Source organism: Ranitomeya variabilis, chromosome 5 (genome assembly GCF_051348905.1).
Source record: "Ranitomeya variabilis isolate aRanVar5 chromosome 5, aRanVar5.hap1, whole genome shotgun sequence".
In the NCBI taxonomy this organism is placed as follows: Eukaryota; Metazoa; Chordata; class Amphibia; order Anura; family Dendrobatidae; genus Ranitomeya; species Ranitomeya variabilis.
This window is the reverse complement of record NC_135236.1, coordinates 556,273,988-556,291,691: the sequence shown is the minus strand read 5'-3', so window position 1 is coordinate 556,291,691 and position 17,704 is coordinate 556,273,988. Positions and strand designations below refer to the sequence as shown.

General features: G+C 45.5%; 1 protein-coding gene across 3 annotated transcripts in view; it reads left to right on the top strand.

Annotated features, from left to right (window-relative positions):
• Positions 1-17,704, top strand: part of ITFG2 (integrin alpha FG-GAP repeat containing 2) — a 77,938-nt gene that overhangs the window by 22,949 nt on the left and 37,285 nt on the right. For all 3 annotated transcript variants that reach the window (XM_077265948.1, XM_077265947.1, XM_077265949.1), the window contains 3 exons: positions 459-618; positions 3,784-3,920; positions 16,383-16,528. In XM_077265948.1, coding sequence (XP_077122063.1) covers positions 459-618; positions 3,784-3,920; positions 16,383-16,528 — 443 coding nt within the window. The remainder of the gene's footprint in view (positions 1-458; positions 619-3,783; positions 3,921-16,382; positions 16,529-17,704) is intronic.

Sequence of the window (17,704 nt, the reverse complement as noted above, 5' to 3'; positions counted from 1 at the left end):
TCTGCTAGAAAACTATTTAAAAATGGGCCCATGTTGGTTATAAAATAAAAGCATACCTGCCCACTGTGCCCATCTGCCGCTTCGTACTGTGGCATTATTTTCTGACCGTTTTCTAGCTTTCTCTTGCCTCAGATGACCACTGCAGCCAATCTGCGTTTGTTGACTGGAAACAATAGCCAGGTTGTTTCTTCCGTCTCAGACTTTGTATCCTGGCTCTTACTTCCGCCTTAGGCAGGAGTTGACCTCTGGCTAATTTTAAGACCATCATGGGCACATTGTTAGTTTTTTGTTTTGTTAGTAGTAGACAACAGTTTTACCTATGTTGGTGTGGAGGATGGCATGCTCGTAGACATAGAGTGTGGATCTCTCCCCAAAATAATTTGGGAGTAAAGTTGCAACTTTTAGCTTCTAAAGATTTTTCTGACAGCTAAATCACTATTTTTTTTCTCCTTTTAAAGAACTTTGTGGTGGCAGTTAGTGCAGAGGGCTGGTTCCATCTCTTTGACCTAAGCTCTAAACTGGATGTCCCATGTGACCCTAAAATGGGAGAAGAACAGAAAGCTACTTACACCCAGCATTTACCTGCGAATACCAAGCTTGCCCTGATAAGCGATATAGGTAAGGGCTAGCTGCATCACCTGCCAAACGTTTAGTGGTATGATGTGGTCACGAAGGTTGGGAGCCCACAATGTGATTGCTACATGTGCTGTGGGTTTTGGCTACATGTGGAACCCAGAACTTGGCCCCCCGACGTAAGGCTGTGTTTTCACCTGTGCTTGTAAACGTCTGAACAACATGAATGATACTTATTCATTGAAAATGGACAGATTAGCGCTTAGAGGTTACAATGTTGCTGCTGTCAAACAGCCATAAGCCATGCAGCCATGTGGACTCCATATTTTTTGAGCACGCTGAAGACACTCGATGAGCCTGCTTGGATAACTCCTCATCCAAGCACAGTCACTCCTCACTACGTGACGTCCGTTATTTGCTGCAGCACCGTTGTCACCCCCAGTACTGCAGACAATAAGATATTGGGGGTAGTATCAGAGACTCTGCACTCAACCCAAGGAGTCAACAGACAAGGGAGGTTTTTAACCCCTTAGTGACCAAGCTAATTTTGACCATCATGACCAGGCCAAATTTTATAAATCTGACCAATGTCTTTTTATGTGGTAATAACTCTGGAATGCGTGAACAGATCCCTCTGATTCTGAGACTGTGTACTTCATTCATATTTTTGATAAATTGATCCTTATATTTTTTTACACTTATTTCAGAAAATATTGCAATTTTGGCAAAATGTTTTTAAAAAATATCAATTTTCAAACTTTTAATCTTTATATCCTTAAGCCAGTTAGTCATGCTGTACAAAATAATTAACATTTCCCTTGTATCTACTTTACATCTGCATCATTTTCAAGCCTCATTTTATTTTGCTAGGATGTTATAGAGGTTAATATTCAGCAGCAATTTCTAGTTTTTTCAACAAATTTACAAAACCCACCTCTTAAGGTACCTATTGAGGTTTAAATGGACTTTGAGGGGCCTACATATTGGAAACCTCCCAAAAGGCATACCGTTTTAAATACCGCACCCCTCAAATACTTGCACCCCGACAAATACTCAACTGTTGTCGGGAAATGTGTTAACGCTTCAGGTGCTACACAGGAATTATTGCAAAATGGAATGGGAAAAAAAACCTCTAAAATGTTGCTTTAACCCCAATTTTTTCACTTTTGCAAGAGGTAACACCAAAAAGTGGACCTCACAGTTTGTTACCCAGTCTTACGAGCGCAGCAATACCACACATGTGGTCAAAAAGGTCTGTTTGGACAAACGGCAGGGCTCGGAATGGAAGGAGCAATATTTGAAATTTGGCTGAAATATTGCAGGCAACCTTTCTCATTTGCGCGGCCTCTAAGGCACCAAAACCGGAGAAAACCCCAAGTGACCACATTTTTTGATTCGAAGACTGCCTCCTGTGCTGTTGAGTCAAATAGGGCACACTCAACAACTTTCTCCTGGATTTGGAGAAACGTTAGTCCTTCATGTGACTTTATAGAGAACAAAACTGTTATAGGTACCAACCTGGATATAGCAGATTGCTACCTTTTTATGCCAGGCCCTGGACTTCCACTTCACCCGATGGTTGGAAAGCCTGGTCTGACAAGTGAACGCCACCCATAAATTTATTATAATCTGTGATTCAGACCAGATTGTTTGTCCCTGGTGGTGGCCCCTCTCTGACCGTCACTTTGGTGTCCCCATGACGTCTGGACACCAAAAGTTAATAACCTGTTTTTTTTTTCTGACTGTTTAGTGGGTGTATTTGGCGGTCGCTTCCTTCATATATTAGAAAAGTGTACGTATGCCCTGTTATCTCGCACATTTTGTATAATTTGACACTATTTGACTCCCTCGTAGGTGATGATTTGGTGGATTGGTTGAAACGTAAGGACTCGTCAACCTCAACATTTGCTCTGGGGTATAGGAATTTAAAAATGAATCTTTTAGGATGGAATTTAGGGGTCTCAACTTGTTAAGGTGATCATAGTTGTGGTCATCTCTTGGGTGGGGGGAGATTGGGAATTATGACTGAAGGAATTTCATTAGTGCTTTATAATGGGCTTGGGTCATGACAGCTGCTAATACAGGGGTACTGTGGACAGATTCTGTAGCCCAGTAGAAGCGGAGAGTGGTGTGTGTGTGTGTGTGTGTGTGTGTGTGTGTGTGTGTATATGTTGTTTGTTTTTAACTAAACCATTTTTTGAACTTTTTTTTTTTTCCCTCATAAATTTTGAAAAAATCTTAACTCCACCTCAAACCCTCTCCTCTGACATATTAGATCATGCCAGAGGAGAGTGAAATTATTTTTTATCTTTTTTTTTTTTTTTAAACGGGATTAGTTTAGTAGCAGCGATCACGTGATCAGGAACCGGAAAACCCCAGCCCTGATCGTGTTCTCCAGGATCTGGAGAGGTTCCTACTCTTGGGGGCGCTATACACTTATACCTGAACCCTGTTTTAAAATTGCGATGAGGGAATAAGGCCCCTTAGCAGCTGCTGTCTTTATGCGTACCTGCGTATCTTTGTTACAACAAACTGCAGCCGAGACTAGAAACCCCTGTAACGTAACATGCAAGCAGCCAGTGTGGCACTCTGACTTTAGATCACCGCAGGCATAGAGTTGAGCTATGATGGCCTCCCTCTAGGATATTCTCCTGTATCTTTCTGAATGACACTAGTATGCTTGTGTTCTGATGTTTGGGGCTTTACAGAATGGTATAGTGGGCTGCAAGGTGTAACCGGATTACGGTAAGTGATAGCTGCCATGTGGCAGACCCATTATTGGTCTCACAGTTGCCAAAGTAAAAATGCTGGAAAACTAGAAGAAGAAAACATACATTTTTTTTGTTGTAGTAATATTATAAAAATTGTCATACACCTTCAAAACCGGGCATCAGAACGTTTTGTTCAGCAGGTATTCCTCCTGCTGCCAAGTGGTGGCTTAGCACTGAATAAACCTTACATGGCTGACCAATCCTGCCAAAATCAGGGGGCTCGCCCAGCATTATTATACCACTGGTATTTGGTGGCCAAGAGAGCCTTGCTGATTGTTATATGAGAGTGTGGTCACCATTAGGCAGTAGAAAAGGTAATTACCAGTAAGTTACCAGGCTGCGTACCAGTGACTCCTACCAACATATGGTTCCATTTGATATTTTGTTTTCTCATCCATAAAATGGATTATATAATCTCTTTTAATTTCACTTTTCATAGATGGAGATGGTCGCTGTGAATTAGTGTTGGGATACACAGACCGCGTTGTGCGCGCCTTTCGTTGGGAGAGTCCACCAGAAGCTGATTTGGCCTCTGGACAGCTTGTTCCTTTAAAGAAATGGTTGCTAGAAGGACAGGTAAATCACAATGGATAACACGCTTAGTGACCAGCACCTCAGCTATTAGTGGATTCTTTCCTAGGTGTGTATACAATCTCGACACAGTATTGATATTCAGTGCTGTGGATCCTACCTTACTTTTCTGTCACCCGGCCGCACAGCGAACTGCCTCCAAGCAGGTAAAACTGTGAAATGGTAGCGGCTAGGGTTGAGCGACTTTGACCTTTTTAGGGTCGAGTCATGTTTCGCGAAACCCGACTTTTTGAAAAGTCGAGTCGGGCGAAATCGGCCGATTACTGCGAAAAGTCGAGGATCGGCCGGAACACTAAACCCTATGCACGTCAATGGGGATTATTTTTTATATATATTTTTTTTTCTCTCCCTCTCTCCCCCTCTCTCCCCCTCTCTCCCCCTCTCTCCCCCTCTCTCCCCCTCTCTCCCCCTCTCTCCCCCTCTCTCCCCCTCTCTCTCTCTCTCTCCCCCCTCCGTCCCAGCACAGAAAATCTCGTGTTACACATTGCAAATCCCTACTGCGCACAAGCGATAAAATGATGATAGCCGTGCACGCCCCTAACCCCTATGTCATCACTCTGCCCACACTCCTTCATTGGCTGAAAAAATGGCGCTAAACGCGTCATACGAAACGCGACTTTGGCGCCAAGATCGCGTACCGCATGGCCGACCCCACACAGGGATCGGGTCGGGTTTCATGAGACGCCGACTTTGCCAAAAGTCGGCGACTTATGAAAATGAACGATCCGTTTCGCTCAACCCTAGTAGCGGCACTAAATCATCACCGGACCCGGCATTGCAATCTGCTGCACTTACATGAGGCCGCTTATTTTGAGCACAGATCTGTTGTCACCGATGTGCTGCACAATTGCTGTTCTCTGACAAAAACATTTTTATTTTTTCCTGTCCAATCCGATCAGAGCATGAGATCAGAACCACATTTGAAATCTGATTTCTTCCTTCCGATTTAATCATAAGTGGGAGCGAACCCTAATAGTCAAGTAAACCATACACCAAAGTGATATGCATCTAATAAAGCAACAAGGGAAAAGTGACTCGAAACATGGGACCCGGGAATTTGTGCACTTTGGCAGGACAAACTCTGCTGGTAAAAATACTTTTTTCATTTGCTATTTGTATTTGCTATTTTGATAAGAGAAGGCAATTTAAATGTCATCGCCTGAGTAGTAATTGTATTACGAGAAAGAAATATAATTTCTCTCAAACGTGTGTGATGTTACTTTTGTTTGTCTGCAAAGCCATTTTGGGATCTAGATTTAGGAGCATTGATGGTGAAAACATTATAAAGACAATATATTTTGGAATGTCCAAGTTAAACATACGGGTAATTTTGAAGGAAAAAAACCACACAAAAATACTTAATTTGAATAAATACTCCCCCACACCTTCCTGGTTCACCAATTTATTAAAAAATTCCAGGAAATCTGCCGTAGTTCACAAATGGAAACCTGAAAAACATAAATAGAGAAATAAAACAAGACGCAGTCCCTCGTTCACCACTTTATTAAAAAGTTTCCATGCAGGCAGTGATTGCCACGATGTTCCCGCGAATCGGGCAACTGTGAATAGCAGTAACGTTACAGACATCACCGCTCTCCACAGTCGCTGGGTACTGACGTCACCACTCAGTCGGGTTAGACCCAGTGACTGTGAATAACGTTGCTGCTAATCAGTCGCCAGGGCCGGATTCAGGGAACGTTGTGGGATTTGCTTGGACTACGTCAGACCCGCCCGGAAACATTTTGTTTTTAAATTGGTGAATGAGGGACTGTGCCTTGTTTTTATTTCTTATCTTTATATGTTTTTTCAAGTTTCCATTTGTGGTCTACGTAGGACCTGTATGTTTTTTGTTTTTTTTTAATAAATTGGTGAACCAGGAAGTGTTTGGCATCTTTCTAGCCTTATAATCTCAGCTCACAGCTGTCTGCTTTACCTTTGCTGGTTATAAAAAATAGGGGTGACCCCACATCTTTTTATTTTTATTTTTAATTAGCATAAAACATACAGTAAGCTACACACACAAGGAACTCATTCTATCTCTCACGGATATCTATCTACTTATCTATTCATCTCTATATTTGTTAATCTTTAACACCTAAAAATCTGTCATTTCTAGTCTGCATTCTAGTCTGGTATGTATCATACGGGGGGCACATGGATATCATACGGGGGGCACATGGATGTCACACTTGGAAAACACTGACAGTGTGCAGCCCCTTAGATTATAATGGGTATGTGTGTACGTGTCTCTGGTACTTGTGGCATTAGTTAAAAGGTTAACGGTGCCTAAAGAGTTTAAGGGAACCGCTATTAACCTGCAGTTATGGGCTTAGGCCAGGTTCATACTGCGTTAAAGCAGCCCGTTCAACGCATAGCGTTGAAAGGCTGCGTTAACGCTATAGCATACATGCCATCGCGTTATGCTATACCGCTAGCACAGATGATTCATCTGTGCTAGCGGTGACGGAGCCTCAGACGCCACTCGTCACTGCCAATTATGGCATGCATTGGTGATGCGCCCGATAATAGGGGTTAATGGCAATGTTAACGGACTGCTCTACACGGCGTTATGCTGTGGTGTATTGCAGTCCGTGTAACGGACTGCCATAACACAGTGTGACCCCAGCCTTACTCTGCAGGTTAATAGCGTCATTATGCTGCCCGGTGCCCGCACTTGATGTACTTGGACCATCATACACTGACTTGCCGATGGTCTCCTGTTCCGATCTTGGCAGCCTCATTTATGCCTATGAGCAGGGCCGGTTTTAGACAAAGTGGGGCCCCAAATGCTCACATATTGCACCATCACACAGAAACAATTCTGTTGTATTTACATGTGCTGAGTTCAGGCCGTTAAATTAGTGTGATCGACAATATTGAAGTCATTCGACGCTATAAATATATATATATATATATATATATATATATATATATATATATATATATATATATATATATATATATATATATATATATATATATATATATATATATATATATATATATATATATAATTTTTTTATTATTATTATTTTCAAAGTTCGGAAAAAGTGTGAATTTCGGTGTTGCCTGCCTTTACATTTCTCCTCATAACTCAGGCTAGCAAAAAGATAGAGAAACAAAATAAACACCATTCTGCTCAGAACTGTACAGGCTTTCACCAGATAGGTAACAAGAGTATCTTTGATAATATTTTACCCATGCAAACACAAAATTTTAAAATGCATTTCCAAAAAAAAAACGTTTAGTCAAAAACTGCATATGTGCCTGCTATGCTGCTAGCCACATCTATATTAAAATATAAGCTGGGATCGTGATGGGATCATATTTTAAAAAATAAAACTATTAGTGTCAGTTCAAAAATCTCGAATTCTGATCTGTTCAGTCTGTAGTGTAAAAGTGTGGGGTCTATATTTACCAAATAATCCATGATTGTTAGATATTACTGTATTTTATTATGTTAGAGCTTAGAAGCAGGAGAGGACAGAGGAGAAGCTTTGTTAGGGCTGAGGATGACCAGGGGTAGACTGTGACTGCAGAGCAGATGACCGGCCGGCAGCTCGGGCCTCCACAGACCGTATTCACACCAAATCTTATCACCCAGGCAACTCCTCAAATGGAGGGAGAAAAATATTCTTAACATCCAGTTCATGTATTGTACAAACCAGGACTACGAAGAGGAGGAGGAGAGATTGTTATAACATCGGTTACAGGAAGCAGAACCCATCACAGGGACTCAGCCATACCGGACTGTCATCCCATGTAGGGAAATAAAGACAGTGACGTCCATAACGTGGTAGAAGGCGGCACAAGATCGGCAATGGATGACATAACTGGCTATGTGACCTGTGAATATGATCGGTGCTTGTGGCGGCTACTGGACTCTCCAAAGATTGTGAAAATGAAGTAGAAGTAACTTTTTCCATCATACATGACGGCACCACGGGAGAGAGGGGATCCGCCCATCAAGGACAGGAAACCTTCAAGATAAAAGGGGCGGCTCCTCTCTCCACATCAGTTGGTTTCCTGTCCTTGACGGGGAACCCTCAAGATGGAAGACGTCTGATGAAGATGGATGACGTCTGAAGATTGAAGAGGATGCCGGGGCCTGGGTCGGGTGGATATGGGCAGGCGCTGGTCTGCTGCACCTGTCACCAGGTACCCGTAGTCGCCTCGGGGGTCAATGTATACCATGCCCCCCCTGAGCGAAGCATGGCCACAGCCCGTGAGGCAAACGCCCGGGTGAACATTGGAGCTGTTGCAAAAAAAAAATAAAAATCCACCTGCCTATTGTCCTCGGAGGTCACAATGGTGCTCCCTCCCTGTTGACTATGGTGGCCATGCAGCCTGTGAGGCACATCGGTGCCCAGGCTAGGTAAGGCTCCTCGGTGGTATTATGCCATCCCTGTTGAGCACTGCAGATGGTCCCCCCGCCCCCCTCCTCCTCCTTCCTTTTTGGTACCTGATACAATCGGAGAAGATATGGAAACGGTATCTGCAGCATGGATCTGGGGGGAGCGTGGCGTGTCGGACAGAGTGGACACTGCAGCTTTCCTGCCTGGCCGGCGCCATCTTCCCAGGAGGCGGCCGCGCGTGCGCACATCGCCGGGCAGCAGCGCTCGGAACGCTTGTGCAGGGCACTGGGGCAGGAGGATCGGAATCTTCAGCGCGCACCGGAACTAAAAGCCGGGTGCGCGCCTGGAAGGTGAGTGCAAGCGCGCACCGGAAGTGACTCCGGGTGCGCGCACAGGCCGTCGGCAGGATCAACCAGGTAGATGGGAGCGTGGGGTGCGCTCTCAGACATCACCCTACTGCGCAAGCGCGCAGGGCGGCCGGCAATGAAGCCAGATAGATGGTGGCTCTAAAAGCGCGCACCGGAAGTGGTTGCCGGGTGCGCGCTGGCATGATTATACAGCGCAGGCATTGCGCTAGTGACGGCAGGATCAACCAGGTGATTGCACATAGAAGCACCGGAAGTGGTGCAGGCACGATCAGCCAGGTAATCATTCAGGACAGGTGCGATTATACACCTGATCACTGAAGCAGCCAGTAAGGCAGGATCAACCAGGTGATTCATTAGGAAAAAAAAAAAAAAAGTGAAACTATTTAAACAAGCCAGAAACGCTGCCCTGTGTCACTAAAACCAGGCCAGGTTGAAGGTGACTACTCTTGCTAAGTGTTAACGTGTATGATGGAGAGTCTTTCACCAGAGCATTTGATGCCACAGCAAGAGATGCAGGAGAGGCGGTCTCGCTCAAGCGAAAAGAGCCAGTCCCGCCCAAGCGAAAAGAGCCAGTCCCGCCATGGCAGCAGCAGAAGCCGCTCGGACAGCGTGCGGACGGATCGCCGTGCCAAGGAGGGGTCCCTAGTCTCAGTGGGAGACATGGAGAAATCCAGCCAACCTCCGGATCCGGTACCCGTACTTTGAAAGCGTCCGAGTGGTGAGTGATCTGCGAGAAAGTCCAGCACGCTAATGTCTGTTCTTTTCTCTTCTCTTATCTCCGTCTCTCCCCTCTTTTCTTACATACATTGCGGGGTGGAGTATAGGAGGTCCCCAAAAAGCGTCAGGGGAAAACTAAAAATAAGGAGTGCCCCTTATGTAAAAAACCCTTAAAGACATCTTGGGGTAAAAGACTGTGTCAGGAATGTATCAACCAGACTGTTGCGGAGGAAACACCCTCCTTTACGGACAGCCTAAGGTCCCTGATTCAGACCGAAGTCTCTAGGTCCGTAAACGCATTACAGACAGCTGACACAGATGCCAGATCTAGGGACAGATCCAGCCCTTCAGTAGGATCCCAAAGAGATTCCTCGGGGTCAGAGCAGGATTCCGATACAGGCCGCTGCTCTGATAGTAGCTCAGAGGAAGAAGACATCTTTCCAGCAGAGGCTACGGATAGGCTTATTAAAGCTGTTCGCTCTACCATGGGGCTGGTAGATGAGAAGGCCAAAAAGACAGCCCAGGAACTCATGTTCATTGGCCTACAAAAGAAAAAACGGAGGTCATTCCCTGTTAATGAGCAGCTACAAGAACTAATTAAAAGGGAATGGCAAAAGCCAGAAAAAAGGTCCCAGTTAACTACCTCCCTAAAAAGAAGGTACCCTTTTGAAGAGGAGGCGTCCTCATCTTGGGACAGAGCCCCAAAAATTGATGTGGCGGTCTCCAAAGTTGCCAGGAAATCCTCCCTGCCATTCGAGGACCTAGGTTCTCTAAAAGAACCTCTGGATAGGAAGGTGGACAGTTCCCTGAAGACAGCTTGGGAAGCCTCAGCAGGAGCACTAAGGCCAGCCATCGCGGCCACTTGTGTAGCCAGATCTCTTAAAATCTGGATAGACAACCTGGAGGAACAGGTAGAGAAAAAAGTTCCCAGGGAAACTATCCTGGAGGCAATACCAACTATGAAAGCAGCGGCGGTGTTTCTAGCTGAAGCATCAGCGGACTCGGCTAGGCTGGCAGCAAAGTCAGCAGCATTAGCCAACACAGGACGCCGTGCCGTATGGCTTAAATGCTGGCCAGGAGATACTCAGGCGAAGATGAAGCTCTGCTCTTTGCCTTGTGAGGGGAACTTCCTCTTCGGACCGGCTTTAGACGAGGTGTTGGAGAAAGCCGGGGATAAAAAGAAGAACTTCCCGAAACAGCCGTTTCAGCCCTTTCGTCGCTCCTTTCGGAGAGGTCAAAAATTCCGGAGACAGCAGTACAGAGACCGAGACAGAAGCAACCTGGACAAGCGACCCAGGGGAGGAAAGGGCTTCTATTTCGGCAAGTCCCCCAGAGACACCAAAAAACCCTCCCAGTGACGGTCCTTCTCAGGTGGGAGGGAGGCTCTCTCACTTCCTTCCAGCCTGGGAGAGGATCTCATCCAGCATATGGATCCGGCAGATCGTAGGATCAGGCCTAAAACTAAAGTTTCACCACTGGCCTCCAAGAAGGTATATGCAGACCCCAGTACAATCCTCTCAGGAGAAACAAGACAGTCTGGAAGGAGAAGTAACATCACTCCTAGACAAACACGTCTTGGAGGAAGTTCCTATAGAGGAAAGAAGGGAAGGATTTTATTCCCCTCTTTTTCTCATAAAGAAACCAGACAACTCCTGGAGGACAATAATAAACCTAAAAGGCCTCAACAAATTTCTTGTAATACCATCATTCAAGATGGAGACCATAAAATCAGCGGTGAAACTTCTCTATCCCCAGTGTTACATGTCCGTCCTCGACCTCAAGGACGCTTATTATCACGTCCCAATCAGACAACAAGATCGTCGGTTTCTCAGAGTGGCAGTCCAGATGGGGTCCCAGCTGCGTCACTTCCAGTACAAGGCTCTGCCCTTTGGGATAGCAACAGCCCCACGGGTATTCACAAAGCTGATAGCAGAGGTCACAGCTCATCTCAGAGAAAAAGACACTCTGATAATACCCTACTTGGACGACTTCCTGATAGTGGGGAAGAACTTTTCTCACTGTCAGGAACAGGTCAGGATAGTGATGGACACTCTTCAGACACTGGGATGGCAACTAAATCTCAAGAAGTCCAAGCTGGAGCCAGCTATGGTCCAGAATTTCCTGGGGATAACTGTAGACTCCGTGGCACAGGAGTGTCGCCTCCCAGAAGGAAAAGAGGAAAAAATCAAACAAATGATTATGACCACTTTAAAAAAACCGGAAATGACTTTAAGAAGGGCCATGTCGGTGTTAGGATCCCTAACCTCCTGCATACCGGCAGTAAAATGGGCCCAGTTCCATGCAAGAGAACTGCAATGGTGTGTGCTGCAGAACGACCAGGAACTTCAGGGGCAGTTAGAGCAGAAGCTCACTCTCCCACTCTCTGTGCTCCAATCTCTCAGATGGTGGTTACAGATAGAGTCATCCCCGAGAGGAGTTCCCTGGACATTCACAGCCTCCAAGGTGATCACAACAGACGCCAGTCCGTGGGGGTGGGGAGCCCACTCAGACACACTATGGGTCCAAGACCCCTGGGCTCAAGAGGAGAAAGATCTATCCTCAAACGAGTGGGAGCTCCTAGCAATAGAAAAAGCGCTAGAGAGATTACTTCCTCACTTGGCAGGGCATCATGTGAGAGTCCTATCGGACAACCGAACAGCGGTCGCATACGTGAACCACCAGGGAGGCACCCGCTCTCGGGCTCTGATGCACGTAACCACAAGACTCATGTCTCTAGCCGAAAGGCACCTCCTGTCATTATCGGCCCTGCATATCCGAGGCGTGGACAACATAAAGGCAGACTTTTTAAGCAGGAACCACTTGAGGCAAGGAGAATGGTCCCTAAAAAAGTCCGTTTTTCAACGGATAGTGCGCATGTGGGGAAAACCCAAGATAGACCTCTTTGCCTCAAAAGTCAACAAGAAAGTCCAAAAGTTCTGCTCCCTGAACCCAGCAGACAGGCCGTTGGCAGTAGACGCCTTCAGCATAGAATGGACGTCAGGACTCCTGTATGCCTTCCCACCGATATGTCTAATCCCAGTGGTTCTGAGGAAGATCAGGGAGGACAAGGCCAGGGTAATTGTCATAGCTCCCTTCTGGCCGAAAAGACCGTGGTTTTACTGGCTGAGAGTGATGTCAGTGACGGACCCATGGGTTCTCCCGGAAGACCAGGACCTTCTAACGCAGGGTCCCTTCAACCACCCGCAGAACTCCGGGCTTCATTTGACAGCCTGGCATTTGAGCGGTCGTTACTAGAGAAAGAAGGGTTCTCGGCTGGGCTAATATCCACCTTGCTCAGCAGCAGAAAGCCAGTAACGACCAAGATCTATGGGAGAATATGGAAGAAATTCCTCTCCAGCTCAGGGCCAATACGGGAAGGGGAGGTCCCAATAGTGGCAATACTGGAGTTCCTGCAGAAGGGCTTAGATCTGGGGTTAGTACCCTCAAAGTACACATTTCAGCCTTAGCAGCCCTATTTAACTGTGACCTGGCAAGTAATAGGTGGGTGGTGAGGTTTGTCCGAGCCTGTAGTAGAGCTGACTCTGTTCCATCTCCTACTCCTCCACCATGGGATCTAAATCTAGTGTTAACAGCCCTGACGGAAAGCCCCTTTGAGCCATTAAATACAACTTCTGATAAAATACTAACATTAAAAACCGCTTTGTTAGTGGCCCTTACATCAGCCCGTAGGGTGGGGGATTTACACGCGTTGTCAGCTGACCCCCCTTACACACAAATCATGGAAGATAGGGTTGTATTAAAATTAGATCCGGCATATCTCCCCAAAGTGGTATCGAGATTTCATAGGGCTCAGGACATAACCCTACCCTCTTTCTGTCCCAATCCCAGTAACCAAAAAGAGGAGAGACTCCATTGCCTAGACGTTAGGAGATGTATCCTACAGTATCTAGAGGTGACAAAATCCTGGAGGAAGCATAGGGCTTTATTTGTTTCATTCCAGGGGTCAAGGAAGGGCCTTAAAGCCTCAAAACAGACTATAGCTAGATGGGTGAGAGAGGCCATTATTCTAGCGTATAGTAGTGCAGGCAGGGTTGTTCCACAGGGTCTGAAAGCCCACTCCACGAGGGCCATGGCGACATCGTGGGCGGAGAGAGCAGATGCTACCATCGACCAAATCTGTAAGGCGGCCACTTGGTCCTCTCCGTCTACGTTCTTTAAACATTATAGGCTAGACCTATCTGCTACCTCTGATCTCACATTTGGGAGAAGAGTGTTACAAGCAGTGATCCCTCCCTAAAGAGAATACAATCTCTGTAACTCTCTCGTGGTGTCGTCATGTATGATGGAAAAACACGGGTATTACATACCTGGTAATGTGTTTTTTCATGAGACATGACGGCACCCTTATATTCCCACCCTTTTGATCACGTCATTAGTTGGGTGCATTATTAGCATTATTTGTATTATACACTCCCTGGGGTATCGGTGAATAGAACCGTATAGGATGTATTATTTATGTGTACACTAACCAGCGAAGTTCCTCTCGTACTCTGTAAACAACTGATGTGGAGAGAGGAGCCGCCCCTTTTATCTTGAAGGTTTCCTGTCCTTGATGGGCGGATCCCCTCTCTCCCGTGGTGCCGTCATGTCTCATGAAAAAACACATTACCAGGTATGTAATACCCGTGTTTTCTGCACCTTCTGGTCCAGCGCTGTCCTTTGTGTATCCAAGAAAACCAGACATTGTAAAAGTTACACAAATATGATATTAACTCAGGAGGAGCCGAACACCATGACAGCCGCACATACTCCGACACAAAAGGAAACGGCCATTGCTAGTGAGCACTTATGGACAAGATGACATTTCACCCAATAGAAGGGACACATTGATGATAAAAGGCTCGTTAAAAAACCTATTGTTTGATTAGTTCATATTTTATAGTACGAGGATTTAACTACTGGACTATTCTTCTTAAACACTTCAGAATTGACATGTTTAGTGATATAATAGAAAAAAAATTGTTACATGTATAAATAGGTGGTAAAAATATTGGTTGTTTTAATCTGGTTTTTAACATATAATTAGGATGAGACTGTATTTAGAAAACCACACTTGAGGATGTGATCACCTTTTTTCTTTTGGTTTGTTCAATGCATTCAGGTTGAAAATGCTGAGCAAGTTGTGTTATGATGATTAAGGCTACTTTCACACTAGCGTTTTTTGCAATACGTCGCAATGCGTCATTTTGACGAAAAAACGCATCCTGCAAAGTTGTCTGCAGGATGCGTTTTTCCCCATTGACTAACATTAGCGACGCATTGACACACGTCGCAACCGTCATGCGACGGTTGCGTCGTGTTCTGGCGGACCGTCGGCAGCAAAAAAACGTTGCTTGCAACGTTTTTTGCTGCGTCGAGAACGCCTTTTCTGACCGCTCTTGCGCGGCCGGAACTCCGCCCCCTCCCCGCACCTCATAATGGGGCAGCGGATGCGCTGAAAATCAGCATCCGCTGCACCCGTTGTGCAGCGCAAACAACGAGTGCGACGCTGGTGTGAAAGTAGCCTAAGATGTATTTATTCTGGCACTTCGGTATTTGTTTTTGTGTTTCTTTATTGTTGTATATAAATGTTGAATTCAGTAAGTTGTAATTTGAAAAGAAAAAAAAGAATCTCACACAAACATAAAATCAGATGATTCAAGGCTTAAAAAAAAAAATACAATACAAATTTGATAGGTCCCAAGTTGAATCCCTGTACAAATATAAACAAGAACACAAGTAACACACATGCATGTTTTAACAAATTTAAAACATACATTTTTTTCACAATTGTGCATCAAAATTTTTAATTTGATTTCTCCAAAACAAAATATAAAGAAACATAGTCTTGTGACATATCAAATGAAAGCCGGTACCGTTCTGAGAAAAATGATGCCTCTCCCACCTCTTTATCTTAATTCTAACCCGAGATATGATAAAAAAAAATGTAAAGCCATACCAGGCCAAAATTTGCGCTTTTTCAAAACTTTAGAAATCTGTAAAAAATTAACTGATGAAAATAATTCAAAACTTTTAATTTGTAATTAACTAAAGTTGTACTTCATAAAAACAAAAAATAAAAGAAAATCTAAAGACGTGAGGTAAAAAAAATATGGAATGACCCCTCATAGAGTATAATGCAGCCCCCTCATAGAGTATAATGTAGTCCCCTCAGTATAATGCAGCCCCCACACACAGTATTACGCACCCCCCACACACCACACACATTATAATGCAGCCCCCTCAGAGTATAAAGTAACTCCCTTCAAATTATAAAGTAGCCCTTACAGAGTATAATGCAGCCCCCCACACACACACACACACAGTATAATGCAGCCCCACACACAATATAGTGCAGCTCCCCCCCACACACTCACAGTATAGTGCAGTCCCCCCACGCACACACTATAATGCATGTGTACACACACAATGCTTACCTCTCCTCGTTCCCCCCTGCTCTGGCTTCTGCACTCTGCAGCGCGTCTCAGCTTCCCGGCTGGCACACGCTGAGGCAGAGATGGAGTGATGGGAGAGGGAGTGTCATGTGACACTCTCTCTCCTTCATCACTGCTTTCAACTGTATCGGTATCTATGATGCTGATAAGTTGAATGCGGGGAGAGGCGGCGCCTGGCCCCTCTTACTCACGGGCCCCATAGCGGCTGCGTGGTGTGCTGCTATTAGCGGCACGCCACTGGCTGGGGGCCTTGGAGGAGCCAGGGCTCTAGGCAGCTGCCTGGTCTACCTGCCCCTAACGCTGACCCTGCCTATGAGACTATTCCCTTTGGGTGACAAGGAGCGGCCAGTACAGGCATCGCAGTTTGTAGTCAACAGATCACCTTGTTTAACCTTGTTACTAGTGATGGCACAGCTCTAACAGCGGATATTTATGAAATGTGTTTTTTATGCTGCCCAAATGTCTCTAAAATAAAATGTTTGCTTTATTTTTTAATTACTGGCAATTCGGTGTTTCCAAGTGCACAGTAATTTTTACTTTTCTTCCCTGTAGGTTGATAGTCTTTCAGTGAACCCTGGGACAGATGGTATACCTGAGTTAATGGTGTCCCAGCCTGGTTGTGGATATGCAATTTTACGCTGCACCTGGGGAGAGGAGGCCATTTTTGGATCAGATGGATCAGGAGCTGCTGAAGCTAGGTGAGAGGTCTACAATGTTGCGAGGGTAAAAGTTAATCACTGAAGAACAAGTCTTCCAAGAATGCTTTGGATATTCAAGGGAACAAGTCACTTGGGGAAAAAAAAATGCTTTCTACCTGCTTAGCTATGGCCAAACGTTTTGAGTCTGACACAAATTTTGGTTTTCACAAACTTTGTTGGAGACAAATGAAGCTAGTGAAATTTTAAATGTACACTGCTGAAAAAATAAAGGAAACACTTAAACAGAATATAACTCCAAGTAAATCAAACTGCTGTGAAATCAAATCGTCCACTTAGGAAGCAACACTGATTGACAATCAATTTCACATGCTGTTGTGCAAATGGAATCTACAAGAGATGGAAATTATTGGCAATTATCAACACATTCAATAAAGGAGTGGTTCTGAAGGTGGGGACCACAGACCACATTTCAGTACCAATGCTTTCTGGCTGATGTTTTGGTCACTTTTGAATGTTGGTTGTGCTTTCACACTCGCGGTAGCATATGACAGACTCTACAACCCACACAACTGGCTCAGGTAGTGCAGCTCATCCAGGATGGCACATCAATGCGAGCTGTGGCAAGAAGGTTTGCTGTGTCTGTCAGCGTAGTGTCCAGAGGCTGGAGGTGCTACCAGGACACAGGCTAGTACACCAGGAGACGTGGAGGGGGCCGTAGGAGGGCAACAACCAAGCAGCTGGACCTCTACCTCAGCCTTTGTGCAAGGAGGAATAGGAGGAAAACTGCCAGAGCCCTGCAAAATGACCACCAGCAGGCCAGAAATGTGCGTGTGTCTGTGCAAACGGTTAGAAACTGACTCCATGAGGATAGTTTGAGTGCCCAATGTCCACAGATGGGGGTTGTGCTCGCAGCCCAACACTGTGCAGGACGCTTGGCATTTGCCAAAGAACACCAAGATTGGTAAATTTGCCACTGGCACCCTATGCTCTTTACAGATGAAAGCAGGTTCACACTGAGCACATGTGACAGAGTCTGGAGACGCCGTGGACAGCGATCTGCCTGCAACATCCTTCAGCTTGACCGGATTGGCAGTTGGTCAGTGATGGTGTGCGGTGGCATTTCTTTGGAGGGACGCACAGCCCTCCATGTGCTCGCCAGAGGTAGCCTGACTGCCATTAGGTACCGAGATGAAATCCTCAGACCCCTTGTGAGAC